The sequence below is a fragment of the Callospermophilus lateralis genome, chromosome 14, assembly GCF_048772815.1.
Source record: "Callospermophilus lateralis isolate mCalLat2 chromosome 14, mCalLat2.hap1, whole genome shotgun sequence".
Classification (NCBI taxonomy): Eukaryota; Metazoa; Chordata; class Mammalia; order Rodentia; family Sciuridae; genus Callospermophilus; species Callospermophilus lateralis.
In genome coordinates this window covers 7,032,727-7,056,448 of record NC_135318.1, presented here as the reverse complement: position 1 = coordinate 7,056,448, position 23,722 = coordinate 7,032,727, and the positions used below count along the sequence as shown (strand labels likewise).

General features: G+C 41.6%; 2 protein-coding genes across 4 annotated transcripts in view; one reads left to right on the top strand and one right to left on the bottom strand.

The window, feature by feature from the left end:
* Positions 1 to 1,342: 1,342 nt before the first annotated feature.
* On the top strand, positions 1,343 to 23,309 carry Pdia6 (protein disulfide isomerase family A member 6). The gene is made up of 13 exons (XM_076832857.2): positions 1,343 to 1,451; positions 7,862 to 8,003; positions 11,046 to 11,103; positions 11,723 to 11,849; positions 14,669 to 14,775; positions 16,224 to 16,354; positions 16,668 to 16,782; positions 17,259 to 17,399; positions 18,102 to 18,186; positions 18,299 to 18,371; positions 19,331 to 19,489; positions 21,539 to 21,635; positions 22,349 to 23,309. Exons 1-13 carry the CDS (start codon positions 1,433 to 1,435, stop codon positions 22,415 to 22,417), a joined length of 1,323 nt encoding a protein of 440 aa, XP_076688972.2. The 5' UTR covers positions 1,343 to 1,432; the 3' UTR covers positions 22,418 to 23,309.
* Atp6v1c2 (ATPase H+ transporting V1 subunit C2) overlaps positions 23,255 to 23,722 on the bottom strand; it is a 47,725-nt gene continuing 47,257 nt past the window's right edge. For all 3 annotated transcript variants that reach the window (XM_076832858.2, XM_076832860.2, XM_076832859.2), the window contains exon 13: positions 23,255 to 23,517. In XM_076832858.2, the coding sequence (XP_076688973.1) occupies positions 23,428 to 23,517 (90 nt within the window). In that variant the 3' untranslated portion in view covers positions 23,255 to 23,427. The remainder of the gene's footprint in view (positions 23,518 to 23,722) is intronic.

Genomic DNA, 23,722 nt, shown 5'->3' with positions numbered 1-23,722 from the left:
TTGTGCAAGCTGTGATGTCGGGGGTCCCTGGGGCCCAATTAAGACACTGCCATGAACCTGGAGGAAAGGGAAAGGAGGGGGCCCCTGAATGTGGGAGGACTTAAATTCCCACAGCAGACAGGAAAGGAACGACTTTCTAGGTGAGAGGAGAAGGGCCTCACTGTCATTCAATCCTGCAGAACAGGCACATTTCAAGGGGAAATGTGTAAAGCACAGAAAGGTGTCAGAAAAATAAGCAGCACTTCACTCAAGCGCCATCCAGGTGGAGAAGAGAAGCCTGGCTGTGTCGTCACAGACCACAGCCTGTGCTCTGACTCCACAGAGCCCTGGGATGACTACTTGGGCTTCCCTATGACTCCAGTGGGCCGAGTGTGGCTGAGTCTGGTTTGCCCAACAGAACTCCAGGGGCAACTATAGGGCCACTTCCTCCAGGAAGACCACCAGCCAGCCATCACCACTCCCGGACGCCTTTGCCAAGGAAAGCTTTGGCTAAAGTTAGAGCCCTTCTTATGCAGTAATTACTACAGAGAAACTACTAATACAAAAATAAATTGACCACGTCCACTCCAAACACAGGAGAGGGAACAGAACGCAAAGACCCAGGGGTCTCACTTAACTTTCTAGGACTAGAATACTTTACTTTTGCACATTTCACAAAACAACTGTCCACGTGAGCGCATCGCTGGTCCCGACCCCGACCCCAGGACCAAGAAGGGAGCCTGCGCGGGAAGAATCCTGCGGTTCCAGCGCAGGTTCCAGGTTCCAGGGTGACTGGGGTCCTGCATGGGAAAGGCTTTGTAGTCGTGTGCAGAGGACATCGGAACTCAAAGTAATTCAACAAAATAAAGACGTGTTGAATCACCTGGCACACGGACGTGCTTAGCAAGTGGTTTTAATTAATATACGTGGGCACAAGAGGAATGACTGTCCTTTATTTAATAAGGGTGGGGACACACCGAAGGCCCCGAGTTCTACTCTCCCGTGATAGGATGAGGACCAGGAGGCGTGAGGACCGGGAGAGTCACGTGAGAGGCAGGGAGAAAGGAACCAAGAACTGAGAGAAGAAACCCCTAGCACCGGACTCTGTGGGAGAGGCGCCCACTCAGACAGGACTGAGGAGGTCTCGGAGTCCGGCTGGCCCCGCCCCTCCCCGCCCTCCGAGACCCCGCCCCTCCCCGCCCCCGCCGCTCGTCACCGCCCCCTTGAAAAAAAACCGAACCGGTGCCCTCTACCCGGCCGCTTCCCATTGGTCAAGCGAGTGAGCGAAGCCCGCCGGGGCCAATGAGCCGCGGCCACGCGCGGCGAGCCCTTCCGGCCCGCCCCCGCCGGCCGTCTCGCCGCAGCCAGAGCGGCCGAGGGCGGGACGCGATCGCGGGGGCGCGGCGGCAGGGCTGAGGCGGTGGCGGCGCGGACGGACTGACCGGTGCTCGGCATGGCTCGCCTGGGGCTCGGTAGGCGCGGGCCGGGGACTCGACCTGCAGGGCCCCGCGCCCCCTCGGCGGGCTGCGGCCGGGAGCGCGCCTGGCGTGCGGAGACCCGCCCCGCCTCGCGCACGCGGCCTGGCTCCGGGGTGGCGGGCGCGGGGCCGGGAGGGCGGGGGCCGCGAGGGGGCCGCGGAGCCACGCCGGGGCGTCGGGGCCGGGGCCTCGCGGCGAGGCCGGGTCCCGCTGCGGCCTCCGCTCCGGCCCGCGCGTGCGGAGCCCCGTGTGTGCGATCGTGCCACCTCCCGCGCGGCTCCCGGTTCTGAAGCCGAAGTCCGCGCGGCTGCCGTGCGCAGGGAGCGGAGCTGACGACGCAGGAGCGCTTTCAGGGGGTTGGACCTCTGAGCCGCGCGGCGGAGCCCAGGCTCCGGAATTATGTAAAGGTCCGTTTTAGTCTCGCCCGGGCGCGAAGTCGAGGGTCCCAGTCGCCGCCCAGGCGCCCTGACTGTGCCTGCCCAGCTCGGGATCCAGCCCTCCCTAGCCAGGCGACCGCAGCGAGTCACTGGACTGCTCTGTGCCGGGGCTTTTCCAACCGTGTCCACCTTTTAGGGTTAGCAGTAGTACCCCACGGGTGTGAATGAGTTAGAACAATCTAAAGGGTAAGATTTTAAAAACTTGCCGTATTAACTGTCGAGAGAGTAGATGAGGGGAAAAGATTTTAGGTTCCATGAGCGAATTCAGACTAGGAATTCTGATTCTGTTAGTTAGTTCATTATTTTAGTAAACGCAGTCGGCCTTGGGGGGGCCCTTTGGTTTCTGATAGTGGGCTGCTTTGGGACCATATACTCTTGCCCGCAGACGGGGGGCAAAGCTGGTCCTGGTGTGAATTTGTACCGCCCTGAGTGCTGGGGAGGAGCGCGAGGCCTCCGGCTGCAGAGCCATCCGCTCACAGATTCTCCACACTCACACGTTTCGATTTCCGATGCTGTTCATTATCACTTGAGTTGATTGGCCATGTGAATTTTAGAAACAGCATCACTGAACTACTTTGTCATCCTAAATGAGCTCAGTATTTTTGTTTTGAGGGAGGACTGGAGGGGAACAGTTATTGGCTACTTTTATGCTGTGAGTTTTTACATGTTCATCGTAATATGTTTGACTTCTTTGTAACCCCATCAGGTTAAGTAGTACGTGTCCTTTTAAGTAGTTTAGGCCTCGACCTTTTACCATTGGATAGCCATGTATAGAGGGGTAACTCTTAAAATTTAAAGGCAAACAAAACTCCATCACCATTACCAAGGAAAAAAATAATCCAAGACCATATTATGCTGAGTGTCAGTAGTTTGATTGTCTTTGTGTTGAAAAAAATCCCACATGGTGACTCCAGCCTGCAGAGGAGAGTAGGTTGTCTATGGCTGTCCCTGATTGCCATGAGAAGTGGAAGAAGGTAATTCTCCTGCTGGGGTCTACCTAGTGATGCCCAGGGGAAAACACCACTACATTCTCAGGTCCTTTGGTCCAGAGTTTTTTGGGTTGCTTACCCCTGTTCTATCTCATTCTAATTATGTGACTTCAGCAAGTTATACTTTCTATGTCTCTGTTTACCAATCTACAAAATGGACAGTTCTTCACATAGAGTTCTTCACTGAATTAATATAAGTAAAATGTTGACAGCATTGCTGGTATACAGCAATATAAATGTTATTGCTATTTTTGTCTCATAAAAAAAGTAAAGAACCTAGTTTCTGGATGGTAGTTGGTCAGCTCTCAAAATGTTAGCTATACTTACTGATCTCCCTTGCAAAAATTCCTCTTAAGGAAACAGTAATATTTTTTGGGGGGGTTGGGAGTTTAACAGTTTTTAGCATTGAGCTACTAATAGTGAAAACTTACAGTAGTAGATAGGCAGCATGGTTATACCACTGTAGTTGCATGTGTAGTCCATAATTATGGAGTAGAATTCCATGGGGAATTAGCCAGGGCCAGTCTTCATTTTACCCTTATTTAGAGTTAGAACTCTCTCTGCTTGATTTACTTGCTTTGTAAATACATCAAATTCTACTAAAACTTTTTTGTAAACAAAGGAGATTATTTGGAACTAGGTATTGAACTCAGTGGTGCTTCATCACTGAGCTACATCCCACCCCTTTTTATTTTTTATTTTGAGACAGGATCTCCCTAAGTTACTGAGACTGTTCTGGAACTTGGGATTCTCCTGCCTCAGCCTCCAATCACTGGGATTACAGGTGTTCACCACTGTACCTGGCACAAAGATTGCTAAGTAGCACTGTCATAGAAATATAATGTAAACTTTGTATGTAATCCAATTTTAAGTTTTCTTGTAGCCACGTTGTTTTTTGTTTGTTTGTTTGTTTGTGGGTTTTTTTGGAAAGAGGAAACGAAACAGGTAAATTAGTTTTCATGCAGGCATGTGCCACATAAAGATGCTTCAGTTAGTGGTGGAGCACATCAAGGGTGGTGGTCCCATGGGGTTACACCAGCTAATGAAGTCCTAGCTATTATAGCTTGTATAAATTTGTTCTGTGATATTTGCACAGTGATGACACATTTTAGTATAGTGGCACATTCCAGCTACTCTGGAGACCCAGGCAGGGGGGTCACAAGTTTGAGGCCAGTATGGGCAATATAGCAACTTATTTCCTGTGTAATTGTTTCAAAATAAAATTTAGAAAAGGGCTAGGGATGTAGCTCAGTAGTAGAGCACTTGCCTAGGATGTACAAGACCCTGGGTTCGGTCCCCAGCACCAGAAAAAAAATAAATAAATGATGTGTTTCTCAGAAAGCATCCAGTCATTAAGCAACACATACTTTTATTTACCCAGTATTTTTCCCCTGCCAAGTCTTTGAAATGTAGAGTGCTATTTTTATGCTTAGAACACATCTCCATGTGGGTAGCCATGTGTGGCTAATGGTACCATTTTGGATAGCACAGTCTTTGAGGGAGTATCACTGGTTGATTTGATCTCCAAACACCCTCAACCTTGCCCACCTCTTAAAATAGGTGAGAAGGTCATCCTGTGAAAGTCTCCTCCATCACTGACGGGGTTCCCTGTCTCCCTCTGGATGTTCAGGTGTTCCCTCTTAAGCCTCCCCACTTCACCTTTTTTTCCTTTTATGCTTAAATCACTTCCATCTTTAAAAAGAAACCCTCCTTTTACCCCACATTTGCTTGCTCTCCCCTGCTCATCGTAATGAAATGTTTCAAGATCATCTATATTTTTCTTTCCATCTCCTTCCCTCCTACTCTCTCCAGTCCTCTGCAGACTGGCTGCTGATTTTCACTACTCCCTCACACCTGCAGGTGCCCCTGACTTGGTTGTCATTAAACCCAGTTGGCACTTTCGGTCTTCCTGTGTTATCTCCCGGTAGCATTCATTACTGATGCCCACTCTGTATTTCACCTGGTTTATGGGCTATGGCTTTTGATGAGTAAAGTCTGCAGTTTTATTTCATAAGTTCTTACAGCATTAACTGTATCATTCAAATACAATATTCTTGAATAATATAATTGTTATTCATGCCCAGGCCTACTAAACTATTTTATCTTGAGCACAAAAAGACAGCATGGTTTAATGGGAAAACTTGGAAATTGGAGTCCGAGAGCTGCTTTGCCACTTACTATGTTGCATGACCCCAGGTGGGCATTCTCCTCTTCCTGTTTATTTGCAAAATGAGCATAATTCCTGCTTTCTAGTAGTAATGCTGTGAAAAAATCAAGTGTTTTTAATATAGTGAAGTGATGTGGAATTTGAGAAAGTACTGTATGGAGGATTTAGCCACATGGCAGTCAACACTAATATATACTCCTTCCAGAAGACATTAACCATTGGGATTCTAAAAAGTTCTGTTTGAAATCTTCCAATTTCTGTTATGAAGTAAGCATATGAAAACATGACTGAGATGCCATAACCACACTACTTCAAACTACAGGCCAGTATCACTTAATATGCTGAATCAACAGAGTAAAAGAAAGAAAGAAATGATGATCTTCACACATGCTGAAAAGATGGGAATAGACTTTTTAAAAAAAATTTTCTATTTGTTTTAATTAGTTATACATGACAGTAGAATGCACTTATGCACTTTGATATATCATACATAGATAGGATATAATTTCTCATTTTTCTGAGTGTACATGTTGCAGATTCATATTGGTCATGCAGTCACATATAAACATACAGTAATAATGTCTGTTTCATTCTACTATCTTTTCTATCCCCACAATCCCTCCCCTTCCCTCCCATCATTTCCCTGTACCTAATCTAAGGTAACGCTACTCTTCTGTGGTCCCATCCCCCACCCCCCCATGTCTTATGGTGAATTAGCATCCACATATTAGAGAAAACATTTGGCCTTTGGTTTTGAGGGATTGGCCTATTTTGGTTAGCGTGATATTCTCTAACTCCAACCATTTATTGGCCATAATTTTACTTTTCTTTAAAGCCTAGTAATATTCCATCGAGTATTTCTTTATCCATTCATATTGAGGGACACCTAGGTTGGTTTCATAGTCTAGCTGTTGTGAATTGAACATTGATATGGCTGTGTCACTATAGTATGCTAATTTTAAGTCCTATGGGTATAAGTCAAGAAGTGGGATAGCTAAGTCTAATGGTGATTCCATTCCCAATTTCTGAGGAATCTCCAAACTGCTTTTCATAGTAATTGCACCAATTTGCAGTCCTACCAGCAATGTATGAGTGCTTTTTTCACCATATTCTCGCCAACATTTATTGTTGCCTGTATTGGTACAGAATAGAGGACACAGAGACAAACCCACATAAATACAGTTATCTCATACTAGACAAAGGTGCCAAAAACATTCACTGGGGAAAAGATAGTCTAATCAACAAATGGTGCTGGCCAATCTGGAAATCCATATGTAGCAAAATGAAATTAAACCTCTATCTCTCACCCTGCACAAAAATCAACTCAAAGTGGATCAAAGATTTAGGCACTAGAACAGAGACCCTGCACCTAAAAAAAGAAAAAATAGGCCCAAATCTGCACCACATCAGCCTAACAAGACTCCTAAATGCAAGAAGTAAAATCAAGAGTTAATAAATGGGACAGATTCAAATTAAAAAGCTTTTTCAGAGCAAAGGAAACAATAAAGTGAGGAGAGATCCTACAGATTGGGAAAAATTTTCACCACAGACACCTCTGATAAAGCATTAATCTCTATAAAGAACTTAACACACACACAAAAAATAAATGGGCTAAGTAACTGAACAGACACTTCACAAAAGAAGAACAATAATTAATCAACAAATATATGAAAAAGTGTTCAACATCTCTAGCAATTAGAGAAATCCAAATAAAAACTAAGATTTCATCTTATTCCTGTCAGAATGGAATAAACATTTTTTAACCTCACAAGTGTATCTATTTCAGCCCCAAAGTCAGCATCATTTAAATCTGAAACATTTCTGTTATGATCAAGAACAAGCCAAAGATATTCTGTATTTAAAATTGTCCTGGAGATAATTAGAAAATTAAAAATATATACATATATTAACTTAAATGGTGGTGAAACTTTAGTATTGCCAGTTCAAAAACTAAAGTTCTTAATATATTAGTAAGTCAGTTCAGAATGTTTTCCTGTATAATTGTTAAAAATTGCATTTCAGCTCCCAGAGTAGCCAACAAAAATATACTTGATCCACACTGTTGCTAAACTATGCTATTAATAATAAGAAACCAATATTCTCCCTTTTACATCTTTCACATGAAAATGCTAAGCTCATTCAAGAGTGCCTAAAAATGTGCTAAACATTTTTCTGAAAAAGTAGAGACAAAAATATTTACACTAGGCGCAGTGACGCATGCCTAGAATCCCACTGGCTTGGGAAGCTAAGGCAAGAGGGTCACAAGTTTAAAGCCAGCCTTAGCAACTTTGTGAGCCCTTGTCTCAAAAAATAAAAAGGACCAGAGATGCGGCTCACTGGCTAAGCACTCCACAGTCATTAGTGGGAGAGATGATTCTTTTTCACTTCAAAAATTTTAAAAAGTAGGGTGCTAATACTGCAGGTGAATAACATGAGGGATAAATGCTGTGTGGATTATGCAAGGTCATGCAGCTAGAGGTGATTTCTTAATGTAGGTCCATGCCCATAGAGTGGTAACAATAGTCATAGGATGGTTGTAAAGGAATAAAAGTTAATTTGTGGAGTGCACTAAAAATGGTACTTAAAAGTTTTTTTCCATTGAAGTTCAAGAAACGTGAGTGGAGACTCTCCTTTCACTTCTTTCTCAGCGCAACCCATGGGAGTGAAGTCCAGAGACTCCAGTGACAGCAGGGAGGGCAGAGGGCAGTGTTGAGCCCAGGCCATATTCTGTGAGAAGGTCCTGGGTGGGTTGGAGAGGTCTCTGGTGGCTGTGAACCGTGCCCCATTGGTGTGCTTTTGTCTTTATTCTAGGTCTGGTGAGCTGTACCTTCTTTCTAGCAGTGAATGCTCTGTATTCCTCCAGCGACGATGTCATTGAATTAACTCCATCTAATTTCAACAGAGAAGTTATTCAGAGTAACAGTTTGTGGCTTGTAGAATTCTATGCTCCATGGTAAGTGCAATAAAATGGTGGTTATTTACGGTACTTTACACATTGGGAAAAGTATTGTATAAGTGCCTAGTTTTATTCTGACGTCTAGTTTATATAAATTATTGCTTGCTTAAAAGAAGAAGAGAGGGAAAAGGGAGATTGCAGTGTTGAGTCTGTTAAAGGCCCTAGAGAGTGAGTCGGTTAAAAAAAAAATAGGTGGGGAGGTTGAGTAGCTAATCGTTATAAAAAATAAGAAAGGAAAAATTTTTTTTTTAGAGAGGAAGAGAGAATTTTAATATTTATTTTTCAGTTTTCGGCGGACACAACATCTTTGTTTGTATGTGGTGCTGAGGATCGAACCCGCATGCCAGGCGAGCGCGCTACCGCTTGAGCCACATCCCCAGCCCAAAAATTCTTAATTTAAAGAAAATCTGTCCTTATAAGGAAGCTAGTAAGATAAGGGTGGAAGGGAAACTAATTTTATGAAGAAAAAATCTTGAGCAAAGGGAAAAATAAGTGATGGATTCCTTTTTGTCTCTTGAAGAGATTGTTTTCTGAATATGTAATTAGAAAATCTGGTTTAATTTAAAAATTCTTTCTTGCCTTATATTCATTACTGGAAAAGCCCTGTGATGATATAATTATTGTTGAACAAATGGTACATAATTGTATGTGGTCAGAATACAGTATTGCCCCAATGGTATTGTTTATGTGTTTAATGCCAAAAAAAAAAAAAAAAAGAGTAGAGGCAGATCAATGGAAACTGCAAAATGTGCATGAGACAATCGCTGCTGTAAAGCAGCAGGCCACACGAGGGGGAGACGCAAGCCCTGCCACTGCATGTCTGTGAAGGTGAACTGTACAGTGAGCTGACGCCCAGAGGGACCTTCACAAATGTGAACAGTGCCTTGAAGCTTGAGGAAGGCATAGCAAAGGAAATTATTACTATCAAGTTCTCATAACCTGATGAAAAGTTTTTTTCTGTATTACTTTAATTTTTTCCTTTGGTAGACCATGAAACTGAGTTTGGGAAGCTCAACACTGATTCTCATGAAGTACTTTACTGATGGTTCAGTGTAGCAAATTGAGATAAAATTTTGCTGCCATATTGTGAATTATATTTGTCTTAATGCCTTATTTTATTTATCTAGGTACCAGGGATTAAACTCAGGAGCACTTAACCACTGAGCTACATCCCCAGCTCTTTTTTTTTTTTTTTTGTATTTTATTTAGAGACAGGGTTTCACTGAGTTGCTTAGGGCCTTGCTAAGTTGTTGAAGCTAGCTTTGAACTCACAGTCCTCCTGTCTTAGCCTCCAAGCTGCTGGGATTACAGGCTTGGGTCATCATGCCTGGCCTGCCTTTGCTATATTTTAAAGGCTTCTTTGTTTTTTGTTTGTTAAATCTAAATGCTAATTTCAATATGGTTATCTTGTATAATAGTAATTGTATAAACTGCTATGTTGTTTAAAACTTCTATGTAATTTTTGCAAGTTCAACTTTTTAATCATTTGTGTCATGGGTAGTTTATTTTGTTTCTGATAACTGCAATACAAGAGAACATTATTATAAAACTATATCAGACAGCCTAATTGAGAAGGCAGGATTTGGGGTTGCAGGTGTAGCCCAGTGGTAGAGTGCTTGCCTAGCACCACAAAAAATAATAAAGTTGCACTTGAGAAGGCAGAATCTGGATCTGGTGGATTATTATTGTTATTACACTGATGAAGTTTTACCACGTACTGTTCTAAATACGAAAAATGTCTAATTAGAGCAGTTTGGTGCTTGGACTTCTTTGGCAGACTGGTGAAGGATTCCAAAGAATTCCTTCATAAAATAAAGGCTATAATGTGTATCCTGTGGGATTGCAAAGGAAAACTAAAATGTTGAAACATGGTTCTCAGAATATTGAAATAAATCTTGACATGGTAATATAGTACAGATAGAGAATCCCTTATCCAAAATGCTTGAAACCAGAAGTATTTGAAATCTTGGAGTTTTTCAGATTTTAGAATATTTGTTTAGATTTCTCTAATTGAGCATCCCTAATCCATAAATCCAAAATTTTGGAGTTTGTGTCAGTGCTCAAAAGTTTTAGGTTTTGGGATTTTGAAATTGGGGATTAGAGATGCTCAACCTGTACTTCTTTACTAGGACAGTAAATCTGAGCTGTGGTTTTTATTAGTGACAGAGTCATAGTACTCATTGGCTGTGGAATGATATTTACATTCACAATTGAAGGGAATACTCAGTTTCACTTACAGGTTAGTAAAATAGATATTTATTTATATAGTGCATTGATTTGTGTGCATATTGCCTAACATTTAAATTGAAGAGGTATGTGTTCTGATAGTCTCTGGTTTGAGTCCTCTTTTCTTATATAATCTGAAGTCTAAGCCCTGTGAAAATTTGACTTCTATATTCTGAATATCTCATCTGAGCAACAAAACATACCATATATAAATATGTAAAAACAGCATTTCAAATGTATTTCAAATATTAGGGCTGAGATTAGGCCCCTGTATAGTGATTAAGAATGTGATATCTAACTGGATATAATGATATCTGCCTATAATTCCAACTATTTGGGACCTGAGACAGAATGATCACAAGTTCAAGGCCAGCCTCAGCAACTTAGTGAGGTCTTGTTGCAAAATGAAAAGTAAAAAAGACTGGGAATGCTGCTCAGTGATAGATTATGCCTCTGGGGTCAACCCTGAGTACCACAAAAATTAATAAATGAGGAGGATTGGATCAGGGAGTGTCAAGCTTTAAGAGGTGTAAGATGAGTAGCTTTATTTAAATTCCTGATTTATTTGATCTCTTTTATTAGGATGATATGAAAAATGATTTTTGTAAGTATCATAAGTATTGAAATGTTCTTTAGTGAATTATAAGACATTTCATTACTCGTGACCATCACTGATTCTGTTTTATTAGTGCTAGTCCTCCTCTCAAGCTCCCACCCTGAGTGTATCTTACTCAATAAGACCATTGATGGATATTTTATGAATTATAGATCAAAGACTTTAACTGTCACCCTATTTGTGTTTTCACCCTAAAGGTGTGGTCATTGCCAAAGATTAACACCAGAATGGAAGAAAGCAGCAACTGCATTAAAAGTAAGTTTCAAGCCAGGCATGGTGGCACATGTCTGTAATCCCAGCACTCAGAAGGCTGAGAGGATGATCACAAGTTCAAAGCCCATCTCACTAACTTAGTAAGGACCTAAGCAACTTACCAAGACCCTGTCTTAAAATAAAAAGACTTGGGATGTAGCTCAATGGTTAGGGTTCAATTGCTAGTACCAAAAAAAAAAAAAAAGGTAAATACATTTCTGAGATGCCCACGCTCACCTGTGTGTGTCTAGGTGTACAGATAAGTTTAATGCAATAGGAAGCTGATTTTCACATCAGAGTTTAAAACACTGGTTCTGCTGCCAGAATCACGTGTGGGGGGTGTAGAAATACACATTTCAGTTTTTATGTCTGTGTTCATTCTGTTTCCCAGGTAATGCATATCATTCATGCTGGCCAGACTAATTCTGGGGGCTGCAGAGTTACCTCCCTGAGCTCGGCTTGGATTCGTCCTTCTTGCCATTTAGGTCTCTCTTCTGGTGTTCAGTGCTACAACACTTAGTGACCGTATTTGTCAGCCTCACCCAGCCCTTTACCTGTGTGTGTAAGTCAGATGATGTTCTAGTTGAAAGAAAAACAGATTAGTTCTTTTCTATTTCCACAGGATGTTGTAAAAGTTGGTGCAGTTGATGCAGATAAACATCAGTCCCTAGGAGGACAGTATGGTGTTCAAGGATTTCCTACCATCAAGATTTTTGGATCCAACAAAAACAGACCAGAAGATTATCAGGGTAAATACCTTTTCTGACTACTCCATTCCCCTGTTAGTGAGAACCTGGGATTCTATAACTTGTAAGCCCTGCTACCACAGGTTTCTCAACCTCTTTGTTCCCAAGTTTTCTTATCTATAAATGGTGTAGAGAGATTCCTACCCCCCTCTGAGGGGGTTCTGAACATTTAAAGTGTCATGCAGGTAAGTTTTTAAATTATGTGTTTTATTCAGTTGGTTGTTGTTTTTGTTTGTTTGTTTGTTTCTATTATGACAAAAGATCTAAAAAGAACAAATTTTAGAGGAGGAAGAGTTTATTTAGGGGCTCTTGGTTTCAGAGATCTCAACCCATAGATGGTAGGCTCCATTCCTCAGGGCTGGAGATGAGGCAGAACATTAATGGGGGAAGAGGGTGGTGGAGGGAAGCTGCTTACATGATATCAGGAAGCAGAGAAGCTCCACTCATCTGATACAAAGTATATACCCCAAAGGCAGGTCCTCAGTGACATACTGACTCCAGCCACACCCTATCTGCTTTCAGCCACCACTCAGTTAATCCCACCAGGAGATTAATTCACCAAAATTGGGTTAAGGTTCTCATAACCCAATCATGTCTCCCTAAACCTTCTTGCATTGGTCTCACACATGAGCTTTGGAGGACACCTGATGTGGTAGAGTGGTCACAGCATGTACACGGCCCTGTGATACATCTCCAGCACCATTGAAAGAAAGAAAGAAGATCACAGATTATTATATTTAAGATCATCAGAATTATTAGGTTGGGCCCAGGTTCGTGGTTTTAATGAAAGTATTGGACATAATGTGGCTGATTTGATTTAAAAATCTTTTCAAAGATTTGCTCACATGGGACATAAAGTGGCTAAGCTTGTCTGCCACCATAGTTTTACTTTGTGTGAGCAGAATGTGCCCGTGGGGCTGAGTAGGAGAGCCAGCATCACAGTAAAACACAGAGTTATTGTGATCCCTGTGTCTACCTAACAGAACAGGGAGGCCAGGCATGCAGAATCTGAGAGTACTAGCTCAGAAGGCTTAGGCCCTGCCTTGCATGACTGCTGGCCTTGCCACACTTGGGCCTGAAGCTAAATAGGACTTACTCCCTTTGAGCTTTCTTCTTATCTGTAAAATGAAATGAAAACCCTATTTTAAGCTGTGAGAAGTTTGATTGAAGTAGTACATACAAAGCATAGGAGACAAATAGCTGGTGGATATCAGTGTAGTTGGTACATCTCCAATCTGAAGGTTAGAATCCTTGGAGATAAGGTCTTAGACACAGGATTTCTTCTAGACTCTTCAGCTCCAAATCTCAATAAAATGATCAGTTTCATATTTCTGAGTAAGCATGTGTTTTGGAATAATAATTTTTTAAGTTTGGCTATTTTGAATAAAATAAAATGTTTAGAGCGTTCTACTTGCTGCTATTTTTGTAAATAAGATTTTTCATAACACTCTGGGTTCTTTATATATTATCCATGGCTGCTTTTACAGCAGGACCGAGGGGTTGCAGTGAAGATACTTATGTCTGGCCCCTTAGAGAATCTGCAGCTGCTCACCTATTGTGGAGAACACCTCCCTTTCCTTAGTCCAGTTCTGGGATTTGGCATATTCCAGGTGAAGGATTGGGGAAGAGGCCCTGGTTCAGGTGGTGGAGCTGTCTGAAGTAGGTGAGGGGTAGAAGGCTGTGGTTGTGGTGACTCTAGCCCTTCTTTATGAAGGTATGAAGGGACCGACTAGGTAGCTGCAACCCAGCGAACACTACATTACCTAAGCCTCTGGAGTGTCACTATAGGTTGTCCCTTTTCCTCCCTCTATCTGCAAGGGGTACATTCCAAGACACCCAGTGGATGCCTGCAACCATAGAGCATACTGGGTTTTCCTACACATTCGTGCCTTGATTTATAAATTAGGCACAGTGAGCATTTAACAATAATCACCAATAATAGAATAAAGCAGTTACAGTATACAGTAGTAAAACTTATGTAAATGAGGTCTCCCCACTTGAAAGAGGCAAGAAAAATATTTTCCTACTATTTGACCACAGTTAACTGAAGCCATTGAAAGTTAAGATGTGGATAAGGGGCTACTGTACTGTATTTTCTTTCTGATGTGAGTTCTGAGGTGTTCTCAAATGTTTTTATCTCTTCCTGGGCAGTTTGATTAGAATGCTAAAGAAAAGGAGAAAAAGAAACTTTATGAAGAGATTATATTAGAGCTTCAGGCCTTGGAGCTCTGAAGATGGTCTCAAGGCGTTTGTAATCTCTACCCCTTCTGGGCCAGTTAATAGCCCTTCACTCCTGAGCACATAGTTCTGGGCAAACTTCTAAAAGCTGTTTGTGATTTTGTCTCATTGAGTTTTAACAGTGGTCTTTAGTTCTTATAGTAAGTGCAACACAACAGCTGGCTTTTAAGCAGATGGGGAAAAAAGAGGACTCTAGTTACTTGGTTTCAAAGACACCTTATGTCTTACCTTTTCCACACTTTTCTAGAATAGTTTTTTCTCTATTTGGCAATTTTACTACTTTCCTAACTAGATTACTTTCTTATTTATCTGTGTACATATTAGTTGTTCAGTAGACATTTGTAGATGGCAGTTACAAGTGATCAAACGGACTTCTTGTATACACTAATAGCCTAAAGCGAAGGGTGAAAAATTGGCTTTCCAGGTCTGAAGTGTGCTGAGCGTGTTCTGGGAGAAAGGTTTGGCATAAATACTTGTGTAGTTTGAGCCTTTTGCCATCAGGTGGAGGTCTTGAGACAGTGATTGAGAGACACTTCCAGCAGGTTGGGCTGAGGATTGCCTGACTCTCCTTTGCTGTCCTGTAGGTGCCAGAACTGGTGAAGCCATTGTGGATGCTGCCCTCAGTGCTCTGCGCCAGCTTGTGAAGGATCGCCTCGGGGGAAAGAGTGGTGGATATAGTTCTGGAAAACAAGTAAGACTGCATAATGTCAGTTTTTAATATGTGTCATGATTCTGTAGCCTCAGTGTGGACTTCTTGTAGAAGGTAGATTTTTCTCCCCTAATATTTTAAAATCAGTGAACTGTCCATTAAAAAATAATAGGGAGCTAGGCACAGTGGCAATCTCCTATAATCCCAGTGGCTCGGAAGGCTGTGCTTAGGCAGGTGAATTGAAAGCCAGCCTCAGTAAAAGTTAGCAATTCAGTGAGACCCTGTCTCTAAATAAAATAAAAAATAGGGCTAGGGGTCTAGCTCAGTGGTCGAGTGCCCCTGAGTTCAATTCCTGGTATTCCCCAAAAAATATAATAGGGGATTGGGTCAGCTCATCTTGGAGGGAGCCATCCCCCAGGCTGCTCATCTGGACTCCTTAAAATCACCAGTCTTGCGATAAATCCAGTCACTAAGAATGAGGTCCCATGATGGTATCATAGGCCCAGGGATGAAATGGGAGAATTTGGACTGCAGAGGAAGAATAAGCTCCAAGCCAAGGGAGCCGACTCTGGGATCTCCTGGCTGTCACCATTCAGAGGGGAAAGGGATACCAGCTCCTCTCCAGATTAAGGGCAAACACAATGAAATCTGTGTGAGTTCTTGACCAGTATCTGTGGCATTCCACCTGAAATCCATGGAAAAGTCTACGTGAAAGAATTGGAAAGAAGAGGAAGAACTAAGACATTCTTGTTTTAGAGATTATTGTTTTAGATGCCCTTGTATGAAATATGAAGCTTTCCATTTAGAAGACCAGTAACACTAGCTTCTTTATACAGATTGAGAATTACTCAAAGATTCTAAGATCTTGCCTTTTATTTCAGACTTAGATGTTTAAGGAGCACAGTAGCCTGGCAACAGAAAATAACAGTGTTACTGGCTGCTGCTTAAGTGCCAAAAAAAAATTCTTGGAAGGGAAAAAAGAAAGAAAGAAACAGGAGGTCTGGCAGTGTGGCTTAGTGGTGTAGTACCTGCCTCATCTGTATGAAGTCATGGGTTCCTTTCCTAGGACCACCAAGAAAAAAGAAAGGAAAATGTTCTTTTTAGCTTTCTTGAATGATAGTGACTTTACATATGAAATGTAGTGAATTTTAGTCATGTAGAATGTCCTGGGCCAAAGCGGCAACTGTGCTTAAGTCTGAGCAAGAACAGTGTTCTTGTGGTTATGTGTATCATCTTGAGGTTTGTCTTTATAAAAATACAGCACGTGAAAGAGTTTGAGTACAGATTACACATTTCACTGAATGTATTCATAATTATTTGAAAATGAAGACTTTACCAAGCAAAACTAATAATAAGGAATACCCCCAATTTGAATAACAACTCTAAAACTGTTGCAATGTAAAGCTGTCATCCATGTATATTTATATATTTAGAATAGGAATGATGTTCTTTTGGGCCAGGTTATAATTAGACAATGTCATAAATTACAGGGCAGAAGTGATAGTTCAAGTAAGAAGGATGTGATTGAGCTGACAGACGACAGCTTTGATAAGAATGTCCTTGACAGTGAAGATGTGTGGATGGTTGAGTTTTATGCCCCTTGGTGTGGACACTGCAAAAAGTAAGTACTTCCCTGGAGCTGTCTGTCCGGCACCATGCTTTCAGTACATTCTCCCCCTGCTCACTTTGAAGGAGGTGAACTAGAGAGCAGATAATCTCTGAGCTCTCCAGGAAAACTTGGACTCTAGATGAGTGTTTAGCATTGACATCAGTGTCCAGGGCGGGCAGTGAAGGGCTGGGAAGCAGTTGTGAAGGCTAGCATCATTTCTTTTGTGAAGCTCCACAAGATGTTATAGGGATTGGGCAGAAAGGCACTGATCAAAGTACCTGTGCTGTGAGTTAAAAGCACTTCTAAGATGCAAATTTTTCTACAGCTTAGAGCCTGAGTGGGCTGCTGCAGCCACAGAAGTAAAGGAGCAAACCAAAGGAAAAGTGAAGCTGGCGGCTGTGGACGCCACTGTGAATCAGGTGCTAGCCAGCCGATACGGCGTAAGTGCATAAGGCTCTTTGATTTATTACTTCAGGCCTCCCCACAGGCTGGGTGTGGAGATGTCGAACCATTTTGTAATGAACAGACTTAAGTCCCATTATTACCCTAACTCTTGAGCCTGGCACTCCCGGGGTTGGGGTTCTTCATACCCACTTGAACTGAATGAAGCCTAATGGACGGCTTCAGCTGCCCCTGCTTTTTCAAATTGTGTACCTGGCTTTTGGAAGTTAGTCTGTCTGTTTTAGAGCATGTAGACTGTCTTAATCAAATATCAAAGGCTTGAATAAGGTTTGGCTGAACCTTGCAGTCAGATTATTAAAACTCCATAATTGACAGCACTCTTGAGCTTTCCATCTGACATTGATGCAGACTAGGGAATATTTTTGTTACGGTAGATGATATCTTAGAAACCATTAAGATTGCTTGGGTTTATTTGTTTGTTTTTTAATTAAATTTAATTTGATTTTAAAAATAGATTAGAGGATTTCCTACAATCAAGATATTTCAGAAAGACGAGTCTCCCGTGGATTATGATGGAGGGCGGACAAGGTCTGACATAGTGTCCCGGGCCCTTGATTTGTTTTCTGATAACGCCCCACCACCTGAGCTGCTTGAGGTAAACTACTTGATCCATTGGTAGTAAGGAAAGATTTTCCAGTCTGATAATAAGGAATATTAAAGCAGAAATGACATGGGCTTTTTTTGTTTGTTTTAGGTCTGTTCAATTTAAGCTTTATTACTTCCTTTTAAAAATATTCTAAAGTAGTTTTGAATTTCCAAATGGAAAAAAAGTCTGGTAAATTTTGCTTCTTTATGTAACTTTCAGCATTAAAATAATTGCACTGTGAGCAAAAACATACATTAATTTCTTAAAAATAGAGTTAATTCAGTTATTTTTACGCTTAAAACAATAGCCAACATTTATTGAGTACCTAATCACAGAAGGGGCACTACTATAGTGCTTTTAGGTAGATTTTTCTCCTTTAACTTTCACATGAATTCTGAGAAGTAGATACTGTTTATATCTCTTTTACATATGGGGAAACTGAAGCACAGAGCCTCAAGCTTATGAAAATATAGTCCATATGGGTATAATCTGTTTAAATGAGTGAGTATTCATTGTGATTTCAGAGACTGTATACAGTAGGCGCTCCAGAAATCTTGTATATTGAGTTATTGTTTCTATACAAGGAAGCATTATTTGGGAGGAGTCTCCTCGTCTCTAATGGAAGTGCCAATTCCAAGCCTTTGTTTTCATGCTCACCTGGTGTTGTGTTGTGCAGCCTTCCAACTGTCCCTTGTCTTCTGGGTCCTACAGATAATCAACGAGGACATTGCCAAGAGTACGTGTGAGGAGCACCAGCTCTGCGTTGTGGCTGTGCTGCCCCACATCCTCGACACAGGTGAGCCGAAAGAAGCTGCTTCCCATTGACTGTCCTGTGCCAGGGAGAACACTTTGTAAATGGCTCAGTCTTATTTTTTTACCTTTAACATTATTTTATTCATTAAAATCAGGAGCTTCAGGGAGAAATTCTTACTTGGAAGTTCTTCTCAAGTTGGCAGACAAATACAAGAAGAAAATGTGGGGGTGAGTTATGCAGCTTCCCAATGTGTGTTGATAGATAGGGAGTGTGGGACTTCCTGAAAGTGGTGCCCTCTGTGTTTTCTAGGATGTGCTCCTCTCTTTCCTACTTGTGTTTTATTTAAGATGGAAAAATAATTGGCATTTAGGAGGGGGGAAGTCAAGGAGCTCTTGACTCACAGCATATATTTTATTTTTATCATAGTTATCATATTTTAACTCCAATGGTGACTGGAGTTCTAGGTTATTAACAAGCAAAAATTAGCAATGTAGAAGAATACAGGAGTAGGGATGTACTCAGTGGGAGCCCTTGCCAGGGAAGGAATGAGAGAAAGAGGGAGTTTCCTTATCCACCTTTTGTGGGGTTTGTTTGGTTTTGGTTTGGTTTTTGGTACTGGGGTTTGAACCCAGAGGTGCTTTACCTCTGAGCTACGTCCCTAGGCCTTTTTATTTTATAAAACAGGGTCTTACTAAGTTGTCCATGCTGGACTTGAACTTGCATTCCTGCTTCAGCCTCCCAAATTGTTAGGATTACAGGCATGTACCATCATGCCCAACTTCCTTACCCACTTCTGAGTCGGGGGTAGATCCAGGCAGATTTACAACAAAGTATGTCTCTGTCTTCCCGTTTCTCTTCTTGCTCCTCATCCTTAGTATCCATTGTTTCTCCCAGGTACCTAGTGCACTCTGCTGTCCCTCTGACAATGACTTTGCCCCTCCTCCATTTGTTCAGCATACATATCATACACACCAAATGCAGGAGTATGCACTATAACACAAATGATATTGGTGGGATTCAGGTAAAAATGGGAAATTCATACAGTTTTGTGGACATTATGGGGACTGGGACAAAAATAGTCTTAAAATACAGCCATCCACTCCAGGGACTTTATTAAGATCTACTAGCTAGACTTCTAACTGATTTAAAAGACATCTTTGCCCTAAAAGCCCATGTACTTTTCTAGGTGGCTGTGGACCGAAGCTGGAGCCCAGAGTGAACTTGAGAACGCACTGGGTATTGGAGGGTTTGGATATCCTGCCATGGCAGCCATCAATGCACGCAAGATGAAATTTGCACTTCTAAAAGGGTCTTTCAGTGAGCAAGGCATTAATGAGTTTCTCAGGTAATTTCTTATTTCCTTAGTTGTTTATTGTTTGATCTATTTGGTTCTATTGTGGTTTTTCATTTTAAACTAGGTATGTATAAACCAGCAATAAATGGAATTATTTTTTTATTCAAACTTAGAATTCTATGTTTCTAAAGTAGAGCTTTTAAATTGGTTTCCTATGCTTTATTCTCTTTTCATGGAAATACTCTACATAGTGTGCCTAGTCACTCTCAGGCCTCCTTGTTGCCCTTCTGTGCACCTGGCCTTGGGTTCATTCCAGTTCTCATAAAGCTGCAGGCAGCCCTGTCTCACCCATTCCCACCCTAGTGTGCTTTGTACTGCTGACCTCAGGTGATGTGGTTTCCATTTCTGGTTTTCATTCGTTTTGGAATGAGTTACTTGAAAATGGGTGTGCTTACTTAAGTCACTCCCTCATTGTGCAGACAACATGCATTCTCAAGTCACAGCCATTTATAGAACTGACTCTCCTCTGCTATGCAACTTATGCTAAAACTGCCTTGATCGACTTTAGGCAAATATGAAGCCTTGCCCAAAAAGATTTTGTTTACCAATTCTTGCTTCCTTCTTTGTTCATTTCTCAGCCACTATATGAAAAAAATGACATAAGTTTTATACATATGCACACACCCCACCTCCTTATTTATTTTAATGGGATACTAGTACTACCTCTTGTAGAACTCCTATATAGACTTTGGTGACTATATAGTCACCAGAAAAAGTGCCAGGGACAGAGTACACATCTACATGTAGCTGTTACTTTTAAAATCTTAAGAGTATTACATCCATCATGATTTGAATAATGGGAAGAAGGAGTTACATTAGAGGGTTTGTTGTAAATCTGCTCGTTTAGAAATTATTAGAAATAAAGCGGAAGGTAGGTGTATGTGAGAAGCAATAAACATGACATCAAAGTGGATATTTTAGGGCATCTTTTTAGTTTGCATTTGCCCTAAGCATTGTAACAAATGGAGCTCAAGGTATTACATTTTTCCTTAATTTTTTTTTTTTTTTGAGTTATTATGGAAAAATTCAATCATTGCAAAAGCAGAGAAACTAAACTAAAGGTCTTTTTTTCTACTTGTTTTCAACTTCAACAGCTAGCAACTAAAGCCTTATATTATCATCTGCTTCTACCAACAATATTTTAAAGCAAGTCCCCTCCTGTCAGCTGTAAAATATTTTATCATGTACTGCTAAATGACAGCTTTCAAAGACAATCATAGTACTATTATCGTACACCTTAAACAACTAAATGATTTGAACTTTCAATCATCTTAATTTTATGGTTTATTTCATTTCCAAATGAAACTATACATTCTTGCCAGTTAATGGGGTGTTTTCATACAAAGTTTAGGGACTGCTTAAGTTTGTGATTTGTCAGAGTTCTGTTTACTCAGTTGTAAAGTTGGGATTTTCAGAATTTGAATACAGCTAAATCTTGTTGCTGTTACTTCATCCAGTTAATTTCATTGCTGTTGCCTTGAGTTTCTGTGGGTTGTTGGATGGTCTCTATGTATCTGCACTGACAGTATTTTGAGCTCTGGTTTTCCAATGGCCAGATTACAAGAAGCCTATGGTATTTTTCAAGTGCAAATGCTCACGCCTCACTGCTAAACAGATATGTACACCAGCTCTCTGCCAGCCCTAGCCCTGGGTTTGCTAAAACCACTCACCTCACTAGTGAGTTGACATGCTCTATACAGTTCACAGTCTTAGAAAACAACATTCACTGGTAGCCAGTGTTCTAAATCAACCTGGGTATGTTGTATGTACTTTTATTAAGGCTGCACAGCTTCTAGGTTTTTAAGAACTGTCTGATGCCTGGCTTTAGCAGATGCAAAGGCCTCAGGAACATCCTTTCTGGCTCTGTGGTCCTTGACTGGAAAATAATACTGTTCACCACCAGCTGCCTTTCAGGAACATACCATAGCAAGAAATGCCTCGCACACACAGGGGGCATGTCATTCCTCTGCTCATCCTTTTTGACAGTTGGTTGATCAGTAGTCCATCATAAATGCGTGTATTCTGGTCTTTTTCCCCAAGGGAGCTGTCTTTTGGGCGTGGCTCCACAGCACCAGTGGGAGGTGGTGCCTTTCCTGCTATCACTGTAAGAGAGCCCTGGGATGGCAGGGATGGTGAGGTAAGTGCTGGTCAAGGCCAAGCTGCACAGTTGAAAAAGTCCCATTTTCTTTCCTGAGGCTTGTGTGTTTCTGTGGCTGGAAATCAAGTCGTCCATCTGCCAGACCCTGGGCTGGGAGCTCCTAGTGTTCTGAGTCCTGCACCTCTCCAGAGGCTCTTTCCCTAAAGATGCTTTTGCCTATCACATGAAAGAGAGCTGCACAGCCTTTTGGGCTGTCACCAGTGACCATTTATTAGGCTGTCTGGTTATTCAATTAGTGCAAGTTTTTTTATGTTTCACTGATCGCCTTAAATTCCCATTGAGACACAAGCAGCAGCTTACCACATAGTAGGCAATTTGAGTCTATGTAAATCTGGGTAAGCTTGACAAATGTCCAACTTAAAGTCCAGTGGTAAGGCCGCTTTCCTTATTTTTCCCCCTAAGGTGAACACATGACCTGGAATTCATATATTTTGTCTCTGAGAAATGAAAAACAATACTTCAAATTCACATTTCTATACAATTCTGTCCCTAGTACCCTCCCCTGGCTTCCCAGTTCTCAGCATTTACATCTGTATGATAATGGTCACAGAGGAAAAGGAAGAGCTGGCCAAGGGGACACGAGCCTGCCATCTGGGGACCTCTAGAACTTAGTTTGTTCCTTGTTACAAGAGAGGGAGGACCTGTCGGGGGGTCTCCACCTGCAGCTCTGACCATGGCTTTCTGTCTCCCAGCTTCCTGTGGAGGATGACATTGACCTCAGCGATGTGGAGCTTGATGACTTGGAGAAAGACGAATTGTGAGAGCCACAGCCCAGGCTTCAGATCATTTTCTTTTCTTGAGAGTGAACAGATTTTTCCAGCAGTGAAGGAACATTCTTTACAATCCGACTAATCTACCAGTGGCCTTTTTAACTAGGAAGTAACACTTGATTGGTCATTTGAAAGCACTGCGACAGTGAGCTTTTGCATCTCAAGAAAACTTTGAAAAATTCTATGAATTGTTGTAGCCAGTGAATTGGATTGTATTCTCACATAATATTTTGAAGAAAACTGGGCTGTAGAAACATTTCCCTCCCCCTGATGGCTGCTTGAATGTTCTTGGAGGCTGTTTCTTATATATAGGTTTTTTAAATGTGATTCCTTCATTTGAATATCAATGGCTTTTTCCATTAAAGAATAAAATGATATTTTGGACAATGCCAATACATGTATGAAATTAGTGTACACATCATACAGAGTCTGATGTTCAGCAGTAAATTAATGTCATGAACTGATGACCCTGGCTCCTTCTCCCCATGAACCTTTTTTAAAATGGAAAACAAGACCTCTTTGACTCAAATGCTGCCTTGGGATGCCCACAATGCAGAGTGCACAAGGGAACTTGCTTGTCATATGAGATCTGCTTCTCCTCTCCCAAATTTCTCTTTGGGCTGTCACCAGTGACCATTTATTAGGATACCTGGTTATACAGTTAGCTCAAGGTATTTTATGTTCCTACTGATCTCCCTTAGAACTTAGTTTATTCCTGTGCTACAGGAACAAACATGAAAGCAGCAGGTTACCACATTATAGGTCATTCAGATTTATGTAAACAACTCAAAAAAATCAAGTTTTGAATTATGTTAGCACATAAGAGACTTCAAAGGACTGAGCATTTTATTGTAACTTAAAAAAATAAATACACTGTAACTAACTTTTGTGAGCACTTTCTCTGAAAATCACAGTTCTGTAGGCCTTCATCCTTTGCCTTAGAGAAAACAGTGTCTGCACCGACAGCATGCCTGTGAATCCAGCTATGCCCGCTGGCCTTCCTAGTCAAGAAGGCCGAGGTCAATGTGGAAGTAGACGTAGGGGAAGTAGTCTTGGTTACTGAGTTGCAGCCCAGGGATCTCCACAGATGCCTAGGAGAGAGGACACGGTAGTGTTCTTAGTACAGAAGCAGCTTTTCCTTGGTATTTTTGAGGAAACTTTCCAGGCACTGACCACATGTTTGGGCCTGCACAGTGCTTCTCTCTCATACACACAAACACACACACACTCAGCCCTCCTTGGTGTGCCTCCATGTTTGTGAGGGTAGGTTTTCCCAACAGGTTGGCAAGTGTCTTA

Excerpts from the sequence above, each read along its gene's own strand:
- Pdia6 (XM_076832857.2), top strand. Across the intron at positions 14,776-16,223 it reads GATATAGTTCTGGAAAACAA|GGCAGAAGTGATAGTTCAAG; the intron begins GTAAGACTGCAT and ends CATAAATTACAG. Across the intron at positions 18,187-18,298 it reads GCCCCACATCCTCGACACAG|GAGCTTCAGGGAGAAATTCT; the intron begins GTGAGCCGAAAG and ends CATTAAAATCAG.